Source organism: Zasmidium cellare (assembly GCF_010093935.1).
Source record: "Zasmidium cellare ATCC 36951 unplaced genomic scaffold M409scaffold_36, whole genome shotgun sequence".
NCBI lineage: Eukaryota > Fungi > Ascomycota > Dothideomycetes > Mycosphaerellales > Mycosphaerellaceae > Zasmidium > Zasmidium cellare.
In genome coordinates, this window is record NW_022986980.1 from 415,053 (window position 1) to 434,374 (window position 19,322).

The 19,322-nt window shown below is 54.2% G+C and overlaps 10 protein-coding genes across 10 annotated transcripts; 2 read left to right on the top strand and 8 right to left on the bottom strand.

Moving 5' to 3' along the window:
• Positions 1-58: 58 nt before the first annotated feature.
• On the top strand, positions 59-2,287 carry M409DRAFT_69265 (uncharacterized protein; the record flags this gene model as incomplete). The annotated part of the gene is made up of 6 exons (XM_033818208.1): positions 59-184; positions 271-699; positions 771-1,034; positions 1,100-1,691; positions 1,750-1,944; positions 2,010-2,287. The coding sequence occupies 6 exons, from the start codon at positions 59-61 to the stop codon at positions 2,285-2,287; spliced, it is 1,884 nt and encodes a 627-aa protein (XP_033663276.1).
• Positions 2,288-2,531: 244 nt separating this feature from the next.
• On the bottom strand, positions 2,532-3,657 carry M409DRAFT_27396 (uncharacterized protein; the record flags this gene model as incomplete). Its single annotated transcript, XM_033808553.1, has 4 exons — positions 2,532-2,606; positions 2,656-3,383; positions 3,439-3,530; positions 3,587-3,657. The coding sequence occupies 4 exons, from the start codon at positions 3,655-3,657 to the stop codon at positions 2,532-2,534; spliced, it is 966 nt and encodes a 321-aa protein (XP_033663277.1).
• Positions 3,658-4,116: 459 nt separating this feature from the next.
• M409DRAFT_27397 (uncharacterized protein) lies at positions 4,117-5,001 on the bottom strand (the record flags this gene model as incomplete). The annotated part of the gene is made up of 3 exons (XM_033808554.1): positions 4,117-4,212; positions 4,268-4,441; positions 4,546-5,001. 3 exons carry the CDS (start codon positions 4,999-5,001, stop codon positions 4,117-4,119), a joined length of 726 nt encoding a protein of 241 aa, XP_033663278.1.
• Positions 5,002-5,686: 685 nt separating this feature from the next.
• Positions 5,687-7,264, bottom strand: M409DRAFT_27398 (uncharacterized protein; the record flags this gene model as incomplete). The annotated part of the gene is made up of 4 exons (XM_033808555.1): positions 5,687-6,171; positions 6,230-6,773; positions 6,852-7,001; positions 7,058-7,264. 4 exons carry the CDS (start codon positions 7,262-7,264, stop codon positions 5,687-5,689), a joined length of 1,386 nt encoding a protein of 461 aa, XP_033663279.1.
• A 353-nt stretch (positions 7,265-7,617) lies between these two features.
• On the bottom strand, positions 7,618-9,208 carry M409DRAFT_27399 (glycoside hydrolase family 51 protein; the record flags this gene model as incomplete). Its single annotated transcript, XM_033808556.1, has 2 exons — positions 7,618-8,732; positions 8,785-9,208. 2 exons carry the CDS (start codon positions 9,206-9,208, stop codon positions 7,618-7,620), a joined length of 1,539 nt encoding a protein of 512 aa, XP_033663280.1.
• A 615-nt stretch (positions 9,209-9,823) lies between these two features.
• On the top strand, positions 9,824-11,649 carry M409DRAFT_27400 (uncharacterized protein; the record flags this gene model as incomplete). Its single annotated transcript, XM_033808557.1, has 6 exons — positions 9,824-9,850; positions 9,909-10,206; positions 10,263-10,530; positions 10,593-11,149; positions 11,207-11,389; positions 11,444-11,649. 6 exons carry the CDS (start codon positions 9,824-9,826, stop codon positions 11,647-11,649), a joined length of 1,539 nt encoding a protein of 512 aa, XP_033663281.1.
• Positions 11,650-11,749: 100 nt separating this feature from the next.
• M409DRAFT_69269 (uncharacterized protein) lies at positions 11,750-12,604 on the bottom strand (the record flags this gene model as incomplete). Its single annotated transcript, XM_033818209.1, has 1 exon — positions 11,750-12,604. One exon carries the CDS (start codon positions 12,602-12,604, stop codon positions 11,750-11,752), a length of 855 nt encoding a protein of 284 aa, XP_033663282.1.
• Positions 12,605-13,954: 1,350 nt separating this feature from the next.
• Positions 13,955-15,000, bottom strand: M409DRAFT_58484 (uncharacterized protein; the record flags this gene model as incomplete). Its single annotated transcript, XM_033813923.1, has 5 exons — positions 13,955-14,060; positions 14,109-14,199; positions 14,253-14,354; positions 14,477-14,836; positions 14,895-15,000. 5 exons carry the CDS (start codon positions 14,998-15,000, stop codon positions 13,955-13,957), a joined length of 765 nt encoding a protein of 254 aa, XP_033663283.1.
• A 2,157-nt stretch (positions 15,001-17,157) lies between these two features.
• On the bottom strand, positions 17,158-17,604 carry M409DRAFT_58485 (uncharacterized protein; the record flags this gene model as incomplete). The annotated part of the gene is made up of 2 exons (XM_033813924.1): positions 17,158-17,491; positions 17,558-17,604. The coding sequence occupies 2 exons, from the start codon at positions 17,602-17,604 to the stop codon at positions 17,158-17,160; spliced, it is 381 nt and encodes a 126-aa protein (XP_033663284.1).
• A 279-nt stretch (positions 17,605-17,883) lies between these two features.
• M409DRAFT_27404 (uncharacterized protein) lies at positions 17,884-19,061 on the bottom strand (the record flags this gene model as incomplete). Its single annotated transcript, XM_033808558.1, has 3 exons — positions 17,884-18,075; positions 18,131-18,299; positions 18,352-19,061. 3 exons carry the CDS (start codon positions 19,059-19,061, stop codon positions 17,884-17,886), a joined length of 1,071 nt encoding a protein of 356 aa, XP_033663285.1.
• Positions 19,062-19,322: the final 261 nt, after the last annotated feature.

Here is a 19,322-nt window from a genome sequence, read left to right on the forward strand (position 1 = left end):
AGCTTGGTATTCGATTCCCCCAGATCTCGGCGTCGGATAAAGTGGTTCCCAAGCAATAATGGCCGGGGATCCTCTCAGCAAGATCGAGCAGCTGTGCACGTCGACCGAGACGATAAGTTCGGTGTATGCGAAGCTGCCGAATAAAGCCCCCGGGGATATCGCGCAGGATTTGTATGGGTCGCATGTAAGAAAGCTCTCTCACCTGCTGTCGTGATACGTTCAGACGAGATCGTCGTTCACGCAAGGCTGATATATGGTGATGGGATATAGCACCTCGCAACAATAACAACCCACGCCCCCTCCTCGCGCGGCACAACCAAACCCTCCGCGCTCGACTGGGCGCAGCAATGCGGGCAATTCGGCACCACGAACCCCTCCCCGCTCTTCCTCCACGCCTTCCACGACCTCCTGCAATGCCTCGACCGCGACGCCCTGGCCAACTGCGTCTCGCCGCTGCTCTGCGGCACCACGGGGTACGTGCCGCTCACGATCATCGGGCCTCTGAATGACCAGCTCCGGCACATGTCGAATTTGATTGTGCGGGCGAAGAGGGAGGTTTGTCTTGCGACGAATTTTTGGAAGAAGAGTGGGGCCAGTACGTTTGTTAATGATGCGTTGGTGGAGTTGTCGAGACGGGCGGGGGAGAGGGGGACGCGGGTGGTGGTTAAGTTGATGTATGATCGGGGGGCGTTGAAGCAGGTGCGTTTTCGTTTCGTTTCTTATTGGAGTCGATGGAGACGTTCGGCTGATTGACTTTTTCAACTTTCCAGTTCCTGAACAACCACCAGAACGTCTCCTCGAAAGACTGGCAGACCGCTGGGGTTGGTCTGCCTCCTCCTGAGGAGATGCCGAACATCGACCTGTCGATTGTCAATTTCCATCGTCCGCCGCTGGGGACGTTCCATAGCAAGTTCATGATCGTCGATCGCCAAATCGCCACGGTGTCCAGCAACAATATCCAGGATAACGATAATCTCGAGATGATGACCCATCTCGAGGGCCCCATCGTCGACAGTCTCTGGGAGACCTTCATCGTGCGTAATGCCCACCCCCTATACCATCCAATACCCCCAATGTAACCCACCCTCTTCTTCAAAAGGTCTCCTGGCACAACGAACTCAAACCCGCCCTCCCCACTCGTACAACCCCCGCCGCCACAACTTCACCACCAACCTACGCCGAACCCTCCTTCTCCACCCTCTTCGAACCCAATGGGACATTCCGCCTCCCGGAAAAACCACCCCCAAACCCCTCCCTCCCGGAACACATGCCCTCCTCCCCCTCCTACGACCCGACCATCGCCGCCGAAATCGACCGCATGCGCTCCGTCCTGAACCCCTCTTCCACCGAGCGCTACGTCGACGCCATCGCCAACCACCTCAACAAACCCACCGGCCTAGACATCAAAGCCACCGCGCCAGAGAAACCAGCAGACCTGCACTTCTTCCCTTTCATCCCGGCGCCGCAGGCCGAGGCCGTGCCCATGGCCATGTGTTCGCGGAAACCGTATGCGAACGTGAACAACGAGAGTGTGTTCGTGCCGCAGAACGAGGCGTTTTTATCATTGATCCGGAACGCGGAGAGGAGTGTTTTCATCCAGACGCCGGATTTGAATGCAAAGCCTTTGCTACCGGCGTTGATTAGTGCGGTGAAGAGGGGTGTGGAGGTGACTTATTATGTTTGTTTGGGATGTGGGTTACCTTTTCAAACGAAGGGAGATGACCGTGCTGTTTGACTGACCTGTTTTAGACAACGACGGCGGCGAACTCCTCCCAGGCCAAGGCGGCACGAACGAGATGAACGCCAACCATCTCTACTCGCAACTCGACGAGGACGAGAAGAAGCTTCTCAACGTCTTCTTTTACGTCGCCGCGGATCAGGACCACCCGATCCATAATAGTTTCAAGCAGAGGAGTTGTCACATCAAGCTGATGATTGTCGATGGTGAGTGGAACCCCCTGAACCGACCAGAACAAGACCACTCCAAGCTGACGAGTATGGCGACACAGAAAGCGTAGCAATCCAAGGCTCCGGAAACCAAGACACTCAATCCTGGTTCCATAGCCAAGAAGTCAACGTGATGATCGACTCGCCCATCGTCTGCAAAGCCTGGCGCGAAGGCATCGAGCGGAACCAGAACACCGCCGCGTACGGGCGCGTGAAGGAAGACGGTTGCTGGTACGACGCGCAGGGCAAGCTGGCGGCGGGGAGTTATGGAAACGATGCTGGTAAATTTGCCTGGGCGAAAGGGATTGTGGGGACGGTTCAGAAGGCTAAGGGTGTGTGATGCAGGGTTTCTTGCGATTGTGCAGTGGTTGATCGGGGTGCTCTTGCACCTTTTTGCGAAGCCGAAGAAGCAGTAGTAAGATCAAATCGGCCCAGAATTGTGATTCATGCATGCATACCTCCCCTAGGGTGTCTTTGCCTCTGATACACCTGCTACGCCCGCCACCCCGTTGTTCTATGAAAAGCAACAAGAATTTTTGGAAGGATTCCGATCATAGAGTCATGAAGGATCAGGGACATGGCTCCTAGTCCAATGGTGCATGCTTGAAGAGGAAGGACACGCTCTCGCCGTTGTGTGTTCTCCGACATGCCTCGGCGAGCTGAAGAATGTTAGCTTGCTGTGTGATCCTGATGATGATATGAACTTACCGTAGGACTGATATCGATCGTCTCTATCCGATCACACAACTTCTTCTTCTCCTCATGCGGTACCGTGTTCGTGACGACCAGCTTCTTCAGCTTGCTGCCGTTCAGCTTCTCGATAGCATTGCCGCTGAGAATGCCGTGCGTTACTATCGCAATGGCCTCACTCGCGCCATGCTCCATGACAACATCTGCCGCCTTGACCAGAGTGCCGCACGTATCTGCCATGTCGTCCACGATGATCGCAATCTTGCCCTTGACGTCTCCAACCAGAGTCATGCGCGAGACTTCATTCGGTCTCGCTCGTTCCTTGTGAATGAGCGCAAAGCCCAGATCCAAACCATCGGCTATGCTCGTCGCTCTCTTCGCACCACCCGCATCAGGCGAGACAATCACGCAGTCCTGAACCGTAAGGTTTTCTCTTATCCACCTCAGCGTCGAGGGTTCTGCGTAGAGGTTGTCCACAGGTACGTTGAAGAAGCCCTGGATCTGACTCGCGTGTAGGTCCATGGTGATGATGTGGTTGCATCCCGCGGTTTGCAGCATGTTGGCCATCAGCTTCGCGGTGATAGGAGCCCTACTCTTATCCTTCTTATCCTGTCTGGCGTACGGGAAGTTGGGAAGGACCGCTGTGATTCGCCGCGCGGAGGCTGTTCGACAGGCGTTGATGAGGATGAGGAGCTCCATGATATGGTCGTTGATGTTGCCGGGTTCGGTGGATTGGAGAATGAAGACTGGCATGCGTGAGATGTTGAGATCAAGTCGCGAATACACTGTCTTCCAGCTTACCGTCTTCGTCTCGCACTGACTCGCCTATTGATATGCTCGACTCGTTGTTCGAATACTGAAGCACCATAATCTTCGCCAGTTCAATACCGAGACTGCGACTGGTTAGTCCTCGCTGGCATTTTCACATGCGACTGCAGACATGGCGTACCGATCGGCTACCAGCTTAGCCAGTTGACTGTGGGAGTTGCCCGTCAACAGCTTGATGCTGTTGGAAGCCATGGTGAGGCGACGACGAGAGGAAGTGAGGAGGAGTGGTAGGAGTGGGTGCAGTCATGGTGGAAGTGTAGCAGAGCGACTTTTCAAAGTTGAACCAAAGGTCGAGTGACATGTGCTCGGCAGAACTTGCCGGCCCGAACCCTCCTACTCTGAGCCTATACCGCCAATGGTAATGCCAACGAGGTAGCCGCGGCAGGCACGAAAAATGTGACAGGATTGAGAATATGAAAGAAAGCGAATCATTGAAGTTGGACTGGTACACATGGTGAAGGACAATCTCGCTGTGGTTCATTCGAGACAGCTTTTATGCCGCCGTGGATAATCTGCCTACTCAGATGCAACCAACGCCGCCCTTCGAATTCAGAATGAAGCGCCCTTTGCGGTGTCGAACATGACACACAGAGGCATCCCTTCTTGCAGACCATGCGTGACTCGTCCCAAAGCGCCGTGTCAAAGATACGTCTACTTGCGCATGCTGGAAGCACGTCTCTTTCTGATCTCGGCCTGCTTGGCCTTCTCCTCGCTGACACGCTTGGAGAGGATAGAGGCGTACTCGTTCTGTATCGAAAGTCAGCGTACGGGTGATGAAATGATACCATTGGCTTCGACTTACGGCAGCATCCTTGGAGGCTTCCGCGCGGCGGCGCTTGAGTGCGATGCGGTGACGCTTGTGCTGGAGACGCTGAGGAGTAACGAGACGCTGGATGCGTGGAGCCTTGGTGTATGGCTTTGCGTTCTCCTTACCCTCCTTGGGCTGAACCTCACGACGGATGACGAACTTGCGGACCTACAACATCACAGGTCAGCAATTGTGTGGTCTCAGACTCAACCAGCACGCAATGGTGGGTTGGCGAAGAGGAAATAGAGCATCATTGGGGAATGAGCACTCACATCGTCTTCCTTGCTGAGACCGAAGAAGCGACGGATCTTGGTCGCACGCTTGGGACCCAAGCGCTTGGGGTGTACGGTATCCGTGACGCCTGGAATGTCCTGCTCGCCCTGCTTGACAATGGACAGAGCGAGGACGGACAGGTCCATGGCGACGATGCATCCACGAACAGACTTCCTCTTGCGCTCACCAGTGCGGCGTGGGCGGTAGCAGCTGTGGCCGTCGGCGAGAAGGAGGCGGACACGGGTTGGGTGCATGACGCCCTGCTTCATCGGGAAGCCCTGCTTGTCGTTGCCGCCGGTGATCTTGAAGATGTAGCCCTTGAACTCGTCGCCGACGCTGTCGCCAGGGACTTCCTGACCCATGCGGCGGTCCATGAAGACACGCAGCTTGCGCTCATCTTCGATTTCGATCAGCTTCTGCGAGCCGTTGGCCGGGTAGGAGATGTTGAGCTTCATCTTGACTCGATGCTGTCAAGAGACTCGCGCTGTTGTTGTCGTTGGGCGGTGGGCGGCGCGCTTGTCAAACGACTCTCGAAGTTTTGGAGCACAGCAAGCGAGCATTTCCAAAGGTCGGTGGGCGCTTGGACCTCCTGCCAAGACCCACGCACGTGACTCAGCCGAACGTCCCTTCTCCAAAACAACAACCTCAACTCTATCTCTTGTTCAAGTTCGCATTTCCAAGCGGTTCATCTTGATCTCACGTCTTCTTTTATGTTTGCTCTGCAATTCTGCTACCTACTCTATACCTACCAACTGGTATCCATCAGAAATCGTGACTCTACAAGTGACACATAACAGTGCCATATTGAAATGAAGGCCACGTACAAACTACTTAGGGTGGCTATGAGTAAGAATGTGGACAAGACACTCTGAGGACCTCCAATGCAATTTGTGTCAAAAAGCTTCGGTTTCCTGCCTCACGTTAATACTACAAAGGGTGGAGCAAGTGCATGAGACTGACCATACCCGTCAACCATGCGTTCAGATTCTATTCTATATATACATAGAAGTCGATTGCTTCTATTGAGCTAAAGACGACGGCCCCTCCCTTGCAACCAGCCAGTGAAGCATAGATTGCATCGTACACGAAACGCTAATATCGATCACCAACAAGAATCGGTTCAACCAAACACAATCTCCTCTATTCCTCAAAAATCAAATCCGACGTCTTCGCGTCCTCGTCCGGAGGAGCATGGCACGGCTCCTGGAACATGTACCATTCCCAATCATAGCCCCTAGGTACCTTCGCGGTTGTGCCATCCTCACTCTTCGCCGTCTTCCACAGTTGCGGTTCGAAATTCTGCACCTCCGCATACAGCCTCACCATTCGCCGTAGATAGCAGGCTTCGGCGGCGGGAGTGAGATACCGATCTCGGAACATCGCTACAGATCGCGCTGCTATGGCTTTCGCAGAGTTGGGATTTGACGATGTGGGGGATTCGGAGGTATAAGATGTCATGGTCGCGTCGAGATCGGACCAGTCGTTCTGGACGGGGATGAAGTTTTGCTCCGGACCTGAGGGCTGCAAGAGGGGGTAGAAGTGTGCGACGAAGTGTAGAGGCCAAGGGATGACTGCAGCGGAATTGCAATGCGTGAGGTATCGGAGGCGGCCACCCCATGCGAAACCTGTAGTTGCGTCAGTACTGACAGAAATTTGCTGCCCTCCCAGCGAGGAAAGACGCACCCTCGGTATGTATCAAATACTGCCACCTGCAATGGTCGACCTGTTTCACAAAGTGTTCACCTCTAACATCACTCCAGCTCTTTCCCTCGGCCGCCTTCACAAGATCTGCTCGCATATGCGGCGCATTCGAGTTCCCCAAATCTATCGTGCCGCGCCACAAAGCTTTCGGCGTTTTCACCTCCCACGCCCCGCCCGCCTCTTCGCCCTCTTTCTCAAGTGCGTCCTCTACCTCCGCAATCTGATCTCGAAAGGAGTTGTAGGCCGTGACGCCGCCCTTGACACTGCCTCCCGCGTAGCTCCAGCCGTCGAAGTCGGGCATCACCCATGTCTCCTCATCGCTGGTGTGGCGGTCCCAGGCCCAAACTGTTCGGCCTGGTCTTCGACCGGTGCGCGGGTTCGGGTCGTCGAGGGTGTCTAGGGTGAACTCGATGTTGGGCAGTTGGCGCGGATCCGGTACTGCTGAGATGGCTCGGTAAAGATTTGAAAGTGCAGAGCCCACGCGTTCGCGTCGAGCGAAGCCCAGTTTGTCGCCCACTATGTGCAGCTTCCAAGAGGTCAGCATTGGCTACGAGAAAACAGGACGATAGCAATTGAATCAATTCTGAGGCAGGAAAAGACGTACATTGCCATTGTACAGCAAGACGCGCACTTGCGCGTGTGTACGGGGAGGCTCATTAAGCCAGATGGCTATCTGCGAGGTGTTGATGCCGCCTCTCGACGCATGAAAGTCGCGAGCCCGTTCTAGCTCGGCATACAAGCCCGGGAATGCAGCCTGCAACGAATCAGTCAGGTGTGGCCGTCATGGTTCATGGTTGCAGGGCATCTCACATCGCACTGCTCGTCGCTGAGGCCGAGGTTTCGCTGATCTCGTTCCGAATCGAAGGTCCAGGACGAACCATGCGTCCAAGCGCTGTCCACGCCTGGAGCAGCCTTTTGTCCTCGTACACTAAAGTAGTAGCTCAGGAGGAGCAGAAAGACGGTTCCGCCGGTGATGTACCATCGTCGCCGCGGAGTGCTCTGCCAAGTGCGAATCATGTAATCAGGCGACGGCGGCATCTCTTGTTCTTCTTGTGGGGTACATGCATGCCCAGCCTGGGACGCTACGACACGTGGGACCAGGTCTGCTGAAGTTTGGAGAGGCAGAATACGAGAAGCAGAACCTTGGAAAGGCTGGGGTCGCTGGCTTTTCGTTGACCAGGTACAACTGATTGTGTAACCCCCTGATGATTGCGTGTCGACCAGAAATAGGAGGATAAAAATCTCGCCTCGCCGATTGCGACAGTTCGGTCGGCATCTATTGCCGCAATCGCAGCGTCAGCCAGCCACTGGCAACTCCTTCAAGAAGAACAGCAAGTCTACTTCTATTTCTTCACCACGCTCCAAACTACTCACAACTGCCACCGCAGCATCGTGATACTCAAGCTTGGAAAGGTGTACTCTCCCTGGGCGTCCCACTCGCCCTCCTCGATACCAATGGTCTCCTTTCCAGCCGTGTTCACCGTATCCCACTCCTTTCCAGCAACCGTGTACACCTTGACAGTACCATTTCGCGAACTCAGCCCTTGCATTTCTACGCCAAAGGACTCCCTCAGGTGCACATTCACGACCACCACGCTCACCCATCCGCCTTCGTTCAATGTGGCGGACACGTCCAGCCATGGTGTATCCATGGCCGCTCTCAACCACTTCGGATCCGTCTCGCCTTCATAGCTTTCACAGCTGACGTGAGTCGCAATGGTCCATCCTCGCATATACTTGCTGAACAATAACAACGGCGACCATGTTGTCTGTTTCAGAAGACCATCCTTGGACGTCATCAGAGGCGAGATGACGTTCACGCTCTGCGCGATGTTGGCCATGCCCACGTATTTGCTCTGGCGAATGAATACGTTCAACCAGACGGCAACCGCTAATGCGTCTGAGAGGGTATATCGCTCTTCTGCACCTTGATCACCTGGAGCTCTTTGCGGATCCCAAACGTTCCACTCGTCGAAGCAGATTGTTTGACGAGGCACCGAAGCTGGAACGTTGTTCTCGATGCGCGCTAGATCGATGAGACCGGAGCAAATCTCTATTGCACGCTCTGCCGAACGCGGTGCGACGGAGTTCTTGACCGGATCATCGCTGGCGGTGTAGATGTGGATGCTGTGCATGTCGATCAAGCTGGCTGTGATGTTACCAGCACCAAGAGCGTGCTGGTCCCATCTCACACATTCTTTCAGCGTGTAGAAGTCCCAGGTTGAGTGGCCGGTCTCACCACAGAGGATCAGAGTGATTGACGGATCGAGCAGTTTGAGCGCCTTGGCCCACTGGTATGCCTTTTTGGCGTAATCCTCCTTGGTCATTTGTTCAACTTGCCACGGACCCCAGCACTCGTTGCCCAGCGCCCAGTACTTCACGTTGTACGGCTCTTCACGGCCATTCTTTCTCCGTAAGTTTGCATACTCGGTGTCTTGCGTTGAATTGCAGTATTCGAGCCATGCGAGCGCTTCGTCGAGGGTACCTACCTTGATGTCAACGCAGGCTTGAAATGATATATGAATAGCACGACCAACCAGTGCCAAAGTTCAAAGCTAAGTATGGCTCTGTTCCTACGATTTCACACCACTTCATGAACTCGTCTGTCCCAAACTGATTGCTTTCCACCCCAAGCCACGCCAATTCTGGACGTCTAGGTCTCTTCTCCTGCGGTCCGACGCCATCGAGCCAATGGTATGTGGCCACAAAATTTCCCCCAGGATACCGCACGACGGGAACGTTGAGCTCTTTCATGGCTTCGATCACATCTTTCCGAAATCCGTTCTCATCGATGAGGTTCTTGTTAGCATTCTCAGGATCGTATAGGCCTCCATATATGCAACGGCCCATGTGCTCAGTGAAGCCGCCATAGATGTTGTCGTTGATCTTGCTCAGCTTTCGATCTGGGTGAATGGAGATTTTGGGTCGTTGGCCCGACGAAAGCTGAGTGAAGGTCGTCATTGCGTCTGATATTCAGGAAGACGGCGAAGATGAGGAGAGGAAAATACCCTACAAAGAAACATGGCACTCTGGATACTATCCCAAGAGCTCCTTAGACAGGCAAGTGGGCCGGAATATGGAGCTCGCACAACACAAGCACATGCTGTCATGTTCCTGACCTCGCTCACATGCTTCGACGGCCCCCATCCTCATCCTGGGGTCGACATAGCTCTCCTGCATCTCCCCAGACATGGAACGAGATGATTCGCGGAAGAATTCAGCCTGTTCGCTCCGGCAAAAGCTCACGGAAAGGAATGCGCCGAAAGAGCAAGCTTGTGGCGTGGACTCTCACTCCACACGGAGTCGATTCATTCGAAGAACAATGCTCTATCGGCTGGGAATCCGGGAAAAGTATACTGACATTGCCTAGCCGAACTGAGCGGATGGAGTCAAGGCCTCCGCGTGAGCATCGCCACGCGATATGCCGAGACAAAGAAGACGGGATCACGGCTGGGAGGGACAATGCAGTCGAGCCGCCTTTGTAGAGTGAGTACATATTGGACTTGGTTTCCACTTTTTTCGAAGTGTAAGTGGGAAGTTTGAGTTCCTTTTCTGAGTCCCTCGCTGTTGTTCGCCATGGCGCTCCCGCCAAAGTGGTATCAGGTGAGTAGCCTATTGAGAAGAAAGACATTAGTTTCATTGTCGCTGATGATGTTTCTAGTTCCTCGTCTCCGTCTTCGCCTCATTGGGCAGTGTCCTCTATGGCTACGATCTGGGAGTCATCGCCGGAGCCGTTGCCTCTGAGAACTTCGTCAATACATTCAAGCCTACCAATGCCGAAACAGGAGCAGTCGTGTCTGTCTTCACTGGAGGTGCCTTCTTTGGAGCGTTCTTTGCGGGTCCAGCGGGAGACTACCTCGGACGAAAGAAGACGATTCTGCTCGGCGCTTTGATTTTCATCTTGGGTGGTGGTCTGCAGACTGGTGCGCAGGCACTGAGTTATCTCTATGCTGGACGAGGTAGGTCCCAAATCCCTGTTTTGGAAGAGAAGTATGGACGCTGATCTGGCATACAGCTATCGCCGGCTTGGGCGTCGGATTCCTGGTCATGATCGTTCCTCTTTACCAGGCTGAGCTTGCCCATCCTGATATTCGTGGACGTGTCACAGCGCTGCAGCAGTTCATGCTGGGTATCGGCTCCTTGGTGGCCAGCTGGGTGGCCTACGCCACCTACACATACCTCCCTGCCAGTGACAGCGGCCAATGGCGCATCAGCTTGGGCATTCAAATCATACCTGCTGTGTTCCTTGCGTTGTTGATCATGTTCTTCCCTGAGTCTCCTCGGTATGTTGCAGTTGAAGGTCCCCTTCTTAAGTTTATTCCATTGCTAACGTCCTATCTTGCAGCTGGCTAATCGACCACGGCAAGACCGAGCTAGGCCTTCGCACCCTCGCCAAACTGCATGCCCACGGCGACGAGAACAACGCCCGGGTCCGCGCCGAGTTCTACCAGATCCAGGACATGATCACATACGAGCACGAGAACGAGGCAAAGTCCTACAAGGAGCTCTTCACCCACAAGTCCTCCTTCCGCCGATTGTTCCTCGCCGTATCCATCCAGGCATCAGTGCAGATGACCGGAGTCTCCGCAATCCAATACTACAGCCCGGACATCTTCGCCCAGATCGGCATCTCAGGCTCAGACACCCTCAAGTACCAAGGCATCAGCTCCGTCATCGCCATCATCGCCCAGTTCTGCTGTATCCTCTTCATCGACTACACCGGACGACGATGGGCTATGATCGGAGGCAATCTGGGCAACTGCGTCACCTTCATCATCGCCACGATCCTGCTCGCCAAGTTCCCTCCCGGCGACACGTCGAACAGAGCTGCCTCGTGGGGCTTCATTGTAATCACGTGGATCTACAACTTCAGCTTCTCGGCGACGAACGGACCCCTTTCTTGTAAGTCCCCCGAAAACCCCATCGATGGCTAGAAGTGATGTACTTATCTTGGACTAGGGATCGTCCCCGCCGAGATCTTCGATACCCGCACGCGATCCAAGGGTGTTTCGATCGCCACAATGGTGAGCTTCGCCTTCAACACCATGATCGGGCAGGTCACGCCCATTGCCATCGAGAAGATTGGTTATCGGTTCTACATCCTCTTCGTCGTGTGTAATTTCACCAACGCTATATTCTTCTGTAAGCACCCCAACCCCCCGTTCCAATTACTTCCTGGACTGAAATTTTGCTCAGGGGCCATCCAACCCGAGACTGCTAAGCGTCCTCTCGAGGAGATGAACTATCTATTTACGAATGCTCCACTCTTTGTGCCTGGTATGAACAAGAGTGATTGGAACCAGCATGATCTCGAGCATCGTGTGGCGGAAGTGGAGGCAAAGGGGAGTATTAGTAGCCACGCGGAGGAAGTGAGGGGACAGGGACGGTTTGATAAGATTTGAGAGTGAGTCGGGTTCGTGGGGATTGAGGAGTAGTTTTGATGAGGAGTACATACCATTGAATCTGGAGAACGAGTCATCGAGAGACATTCGATCTTCTCTTTTACCGCTCATCAGGAATCTTATGACCGGCCTGATACCACGACCAAATATTCAACCCAATCTTCTGTCCACTCCGCACCGGCATCCCCGCATGAATCGTCTCCTTATACCCCCTCCCCTCAGCATCAAAATTCATCCAAAACACCGCACTCCCACTCCTAGGCTTAAACGTCACGCCCTCAACACCCTCCTCGCCACCACACTCAATAAACTCACACCACTTCTCCTCCTTGGGCAGCGGCAAACGAGGGAAATTCGTCCCGCCCCCTTCGCAGTCTCCTTTGAGATACACCATGAACGAACTCACGCGGCGGGATTGTTTCGTCGCCATGCCCCAGTCGTAGTGTAATGCGTAGTGTCCGCTGACGTTATACCGCTGCGTCCAGAGCCGCTCGATGAAGGTCTCCTGCGGCCAGCCTTGGAATGATAAAGCGCGTGCCTCGATACATTGGACGATATTGTCGCGAGGGATGGCGGCTTTTTCAGACTTCCGCACGCTGTCGTCGACCATCTCCCTGCCTTCATTACTCACGGTGGAGACTTTCCATTTATCGTTGCTGGAAACGATGAGGTGGTCCACCTCTTCATCGGAGAGAAAGCCATCGATATACAGCACCAGAGGACTCGTCGCGAAAACATGGACATTGTAATCGTGCCGCGGACATTTGAGGTCCTTTGATGGGTAGACCAGTTGCTCGATCTTTGCCTTGGCTACGGGAACTTCGTGCTGCTGGGAAGGTAGGCTCTTGCTGTTGGTCGTCGTGGAAAAGCCAGGCGTTCCGACCAAGACGTAGATGACCACGGCGATGATGGCGACTTCGAGGATTGTTCGGTATCTGAATGCTTCCCCTGCCATGTTTGGTGGATTTTGAGTTGGCTGGGCCGTCGTGGAAGGTTCAGTGGTCCATCGGAATCGAACCGTATTCCTCTTTCACACGCAGGTCTCCTGACAGTTGCTGTGTCTTGTGGTTTTTCTTCAGTCGTACATTGTTCACAAGCAAGCGAGGAACATGATGAAGGTGGATCCCGTCGTCAGCCCACGCACAAGGTTGCGGTCGGCCCGGATGTTTTGCAGGAGACTCTGCATGAACGCTAGCGAGAGCTCTGGACGACACCTCATCGTCAACACAGATGCTGCATTTCGACTTCATTCCATTTCGTCTTGTCACTCGGACTCACTCATTGGCTGGGAAGCTGTATGCAGAAGATATGTATCACCGAGACAAGCCGCATTTCGCGACAGAAGACGAACGGGTCGAACAAGATGGTCTGTCGAAAGAAAGCACGCAACGCCCCTGCCTTGGGAATTTGCACATCGAAAGGACAATTCTTGATCATGTGAACATCTCCAATGATCCACCACAGTCGTAATCGAAATTGAGCAGACTCGTTCGACCATGCCACTCACAAGCGAACATGAGGGGAAATCTGGGGCAACAGGAGGTCGCGTATTTGATTGCCGATGTGAATGGTAGCCGAACCATTCTTCACTAGTGTTTGGTTCTGGAAAACGCCACGATGGAAATGAGGCTTGCCTCGGAGATTTGCAAATGTGCCTTGGGCGGAGAAGGCGCTTGTCCATCGAAGCGACTTCGAAAGCGCCACTTCATGGGGCAATGCATCTTCGTGAGGTGGGAAACAAGTAGAAGAGAAGATAGAACACGTCTAGTTGGCAGCCAATATATACATACAACGTATACCATGGCCGAGCACCCAACCAACACGTTGACAAAGAACGAGAAGAGCGGTACGCGCAGAACAAAAGACAATAACAAAAACAACAAAGCTGCAGGTCTATGCGTTACCTAAACCCATATTCCTGTACGTCGCGTCGCAGTGTGATCTTAGACAAGCCTCAGCCAGCGCACCTTGCATATGTTTTTGGGAGTAATTTGATTCAATTACATTATTACAAACCGCAAGCCATCCGAACCACTTGTTGTTTTAACTTGACAAAGTATCAAAAGAGATGATGTGAGTTTTTGTTGGCTGCTGCCTCCTTCTCCATAACCAACCCGCCCCACAACAGCGAACGCCCAAATGCGTTGCGTGAATAGAGGCAAGTTGGCTGTGATGTTGTTTTCTTGAAGCCGGGTATCTTGCGCCTGATCCAATGCAAGGTCATAGCCGCGTCCTGTGTCTTCACTTTAGATGAGGTTTGACATTTTCACGGGCGAGGTATGACCGTACATTTGCAAGTATCCGCTTAGAGGAAGAGAGCGACGACGGCACCGAGACCTGCGAGGAGACCGGCGGCGTTGAGAGCGTTGCCAGCACCCTTGTATGGGGTGATTGGCGAGCTGCTGGGGTAGCTGATGCAAGGGTTAGAGATTGTTCCTCAGAAGGAAGTATAGACTTACGCAGCACCACCGGTTGGGCTGGCGGCACCAGTGCCAGTTGGGGCGGCTGGGCCTTGAGGAGCAGATGGGTTGGATGGGTATGGGGCAACGCCTGGAATGATTGTCAGTTTGGGTCACAGTCAATCTCGTCGTGGAAGTTCTTACTTGGGGCAACCGATGGGGCAACAGATGGCTGGACTGGGCTGGCCGGGCTTGACGCAGATGGTGGGTATGGGATAGCGGCCGGTGGGGCTGGCTTCTGGGGACCTATTGATGTTGTCAGTACATGTTACACACGAACACTCATCGCAAATCCAGGTCGCCAGATCAAACGCCAGAAACGGAGAAATCATCGAAGCATTGCAAGAGTTGCTGGATACACTACTCACCAGCTGGCTGCTCAGGTGCCTGAGGCTGCTGGGGTTGCTGTGGGCTGGCTGGTGGCTGAGCTGGGTACGATGGGGCCGCTGGTGGCTGCGCTGGGCTCTTTGGTGGTTGAGCTGGGTAAGATGGAGCAGCCGGGGGTTGCTCTGGGCTCTTTGGTGGCTGAGCTGGGTAGGTTGGGGCAGCTGGTGGGGAGGACTCGGGGGCCTTTGGTGGGTAGGACTCTGGAGCCGCTGGTGGAGTGGACTTGCTCTCAACTGGGTAGGTAGCTGGGGCAGATGGAGCGGTGGTCTCTGGGTAGGCCGGGGCGGAGGTCCATGGCTGAGCCTCCTCGGTGCAGCTGGTAGAGGCGCTGTAGCCGTAGCCTGACGATGAACGTCAGACACTGAACTACCGCACCTCGAGATACGGAGTTGTACTTACCCTCAGGAGCTGGGGCAGCAGACTCCTCACCGTAGCCGGATGGGGCGTACGCTGGGACCGCCAGCGCGCTGGCGATGAGGGTGGCGGCGACGAACGAGTACTTCATTTTGACGGTCGGGTGGTTGGTTGGTCGTAAAAAACGTGGCAAAAAACGAGTGACAATGAGTGACAAGAGCTGGCTCTGTTAAAAGAGAGGACGACCGAAGTCAAGTATTACAAGTAGGTAAGTTTGTCGAGGGTTCGTGGACAAGGAAAGAGAGAGAATTGTGAAACGACATGGAGTGCTTATATCGACCTGGATGCTGCAGGTGACCGGCGGGAGCAGACGAAATTGCACCTTCATTAGCAGCCCTCGACGGTTGTGCTAATGGCCATCGCTGTTAGATTAGCCGTACAGGGACCTTCCTGTTCCTGCTGATCGGTTGAAACTCTATGTCGACGAGAGCGAAGCGCCGGGTTGCGGCTCTGGAGGTGGTGGCCACCTGTTGGCATGGCACTCTGGTGCGAGTTGCGCAAACGAGGCGGTCCTGCGTCGCGGGCATGGATGTGCTGCTGCTTCGGGCGACTCGACCGGGTATGAGGCTGCGGCATCCCGGGGCCAGCATGCGGGCGGATGCTCGTCGAAGCGTCGAAACAGCACAAGACAAGGGGCAGAAGGTTTCCAGACGCTGCGCTAACCATGCCGCGCCGTTCCCTCTTTTAGCTGTTTGTGGAGAGTGATCAGCTGGGGCGGCGAAAGGGAGTCAGCGAATCACCATCTCACCAACTTCCGCAGCCTCGACGCGCGTAGACAGTGATGTTGATCTTCGCCGGTGGGTTGCACGCTCTCACCTTCGTCCAGGCTCATCGTTGATCAGACAACTCGACCCACCACACCGCGCCAAAATAGCGACAAAGGGAGCGCTCTTCGCAACCGCTCGTCGGCTGTCTGCACGCGGTACACTGCCCTTTGCGTCTAGCGCGGCGAATGGTGCAGCGGTGGTCGATAGATCAATTGATTGACAATCAGCCAAAAGCGCTCAATTGGAAGCGCTGTCTCTGGTGGCAAACGTTAGAGCGCGAGAGCCTTTGGGCGGCGGTGGCATCGTGAAGCAGCCAGCATCTCCTCCACCGATCGATCAGGTCACCCCTTGCACCGCTCAACTCTCCGATGTCTCCTTTTTGCGGTTTCAGGCCCGGCATGGCGCATCAAACGCATCTCGACTCGGAATCGTGATCTGCCCCCAGCCTGATTGATGACCTTGGCCGAAGGCGCCTTAATCGCTTGTGTGCCCGCCTGACACTGGTTCGGCGTCGAGAACATGTTCCTCGCAGCGCCATGACAATTCCCATTCCATCTCTTTCGCGCGCTCTCCAGACGCCTCAACCCAGAGACAGCCAGACGCCTTCACAGCAGGCGAGGAGACTGGCGTGCGAAACACGTGGCTACCTGCAGAAATGACTGCGAATTGCTCTCAGGATCTCCTGGCCCAATGGTTGTGCTGTGAAGCCTTGGCTGGATGTCGACAAGCCGTGCTAGCTGTAGCCGATCTGGTAGCGTCCAATACGCTGGCCGATGAAGCGATCAAGCCCAGATATTGCGTGTCGCACTCTCGGATTGTCTGTATGTTCGAAGAAGGATGGAGGTGTGAAGAAGAGATGAAGTCGAGAGTGGTGGTGACTCCCCTGCGCGCCGAAGAAGCGGCGTGAACCACCTGAGCCGATGGACTCTGCACAGCACTCGCTGTACTACTCACCATACGCATACACCATCCGCATCCACATCCTTTCGACGGCATACCATCACCAGCAGCTTCACACGACCCGATCATGAGCTCTGAAACGATGCACACGAATCCGCGACAACAGGAAACATGCGGCAGTAAGCCGGTTTCGACCTGCCCTACGTGTCCAAATGCCACGTCAATGCGCGGTATCTACGGCTTCTTCGACGAGGCGAAACACAGTCTGGTTCCGTATCACCCATTCGCCAGGTTCTTCGCGGTTTGATCACGTATTCGGTCCCCTACTTTGCGTGGAGATCCAGGGCCATCCCAAGAGCTGCTGTCAGGCACAATCGAGAAGATTTTCAGACAGGTCGATTTCAGTGCGGTACCTGCATGTACTCGGAGATCTTATAGAGCGCCTACTCTCAATGTAAGCTTTCGGCATTTCTCTTGCTGCTGATGTTCTGTATAGGACCGAGCGACTGCCTCTCATATTTTGAACGCCTTAGAATGCACTCTCTACGCACGCCGCGCTCGTGTATTCTCCCACTTCCCAATCAAGCCCCGACACTCCGATCCATATCCTCGCTCCCTCCATACCCCGCCGCCCTCCTCTCCTTCACCCCATCGCTCACATCCTCACCCTCCCCCTCCTTCACCCGTCCAAACCCACCCTGGTTCGCCTCGCCCTGCTGCCCCGTCGTATACCCACTCATACCGCCCTCCGAAATCGTCTGCCCATATCGGATGTTCTCTGCGGTCTTTTGGCCTCGCTCTGCTCGCTCGGCGGCTGCTTCAGAGGTTTGGGAGGGGTCGGTTGTGGTTTGGGGGTTGCCGAATTGGCCGCCGGATTTCTTGTGAGGGATGGACTCCGTTTGGGCGCCTTCGTATCTGGGGAAGGGGTAGGGTCAGTTTGGAGTGGTTGAAGTGGTTGAAGTGGTTGAGGAGGTGGAGTACTGAGTCTGTTCGCCTCCTCTTTCTACATCATGAAGGTTGGAAGACATGGTGGCTGATTGTAATTGTTGAGGGCTCGAGCGGCTTTTGAGTTGGCGGTGTCTGCTTGAACAGGTCTCAAAGATGTTGTAATCACGGACAATGTTGTGTTGCGAAGAAGTCATTTTCATTTTCATCTGAGCGTGCCATTGAGCGCATCATAGCGATGATGCAAGCGGGGCCCCACGCTGCAGCAACAACTTGAATCCACCTCCTAACGCCGCGCTAAAACTGAGAATCCTCGAGCAAACATGTGATCGAAGACAGGACGTAAGAGGTGGTCATTTCCATCAGTCGTCAAAGTCAATGTCCATGCCAAGCAGGTGGCCCTCGTATATCCGCATGAATTTGGCCACGAATGCCTCCAAATGGAAGATGACCTTTGAGCCGGTTCGGATGCGATGCTCGTAAAAGGCACTCCACTTCACCACGTCTGCCTTCAGACTGTCGTCCAGCTTTGGCATGAGCTTGAAGGTGAGGGTCTGGAAGTGGGTTGATCAGTAAGTGAATGGCAACGGTTCTGAAAGTAGCACTTACCTTCAAGATCGTCGTGGCTGGAATGCAGTGAGTGAGTAGATCGTAAAGTTTTGCCCGTACTTGCAAAATGCGTGCTGGGCTTCGCTCTTCGATAATGTCCTTTGCAATGACTTCGATCAGTGCCTCCCAATCTGGTGGTGGTATGGGCGTCTTCTCTGACACGGTTTCGCTGTTTAAGGAGTTAGCAATCCACCCGTTCTTGATATGAAGCGAAGTCTTACTTCTGCGCATGGACTGCTTCAAACATGAGCAATGCCCTCCTCAGATTTCTCTTGCTGTCCTTCGCGATCCTCTTTTCCAATGGCTCACACGACGGATACCTCTCATCCTTGCCCACGCGAGCCAGAACCTCAGCAATCTCATCCTCTGTCGGCGCTGCGACTCGTACCAACAGACAACGAGAGCGAATCGGGGCGATGATGTTGCTCGTGCTGTTTGCCAGGAGTATGAGTCGCAGATTCGGACTGTACTTCTCCATCGTCCGTCTCAGCGCGGCCTGTGCATCTCTTGTCAAGTGATCCGCCTCATTGATGACTACGACCTTGAATCGCTGCTTGGCCGAGAGGTCTACCTGTTGCGTCTGTGCCACTTCTTTCAACAGATCCTGCACGACGACACGATCGTAATTGCCGACATCTGAAGGGGTTATTTCGAGGTGGTAGTTTGACGACACGATGTTGAACTCGAGTTTGCGGTTGCTGGTCGTTTGAAAGACTCGACTGTCGATCTTGATCTTCTCGACACCGGGACCGTAAAGTGCTCGCAGTGTCGCTGTGATTCGCGTCTTTTTGCCTGCACCAGATGGGCCGTAGATGAGGAGGTGTGGGAAGTCGCCTGAGTTTGCAAGGGCTTGAAGTCGTTCTGAAAGCTCCGGATGATATGTAAGGCTTTCCAGCGTTCGAGGTCGGTGTTTGTCTACGAGGAGCGCCATTGTCGATGTGTTGATGTGCAGTCGAGTTGGACGAGCTGCGCAGGTGGAAATGGATCTCGCTTGGGAGACGCGACGCCAGCACGCGAAAGTGGAGCGCTGCAGACTTTTAGGGTCGGCCAGACCTAACAAACTCTCAACCTACTCAACCTTAGCTAAGCGAGTACTTACCTACCTTCTACTGCTCTTTCTCCGTTTCCTTTAGTCCTAATACCTTTATTCCTTCTACTGAAATACCTTAAAATACTATATATATCGTCTAGT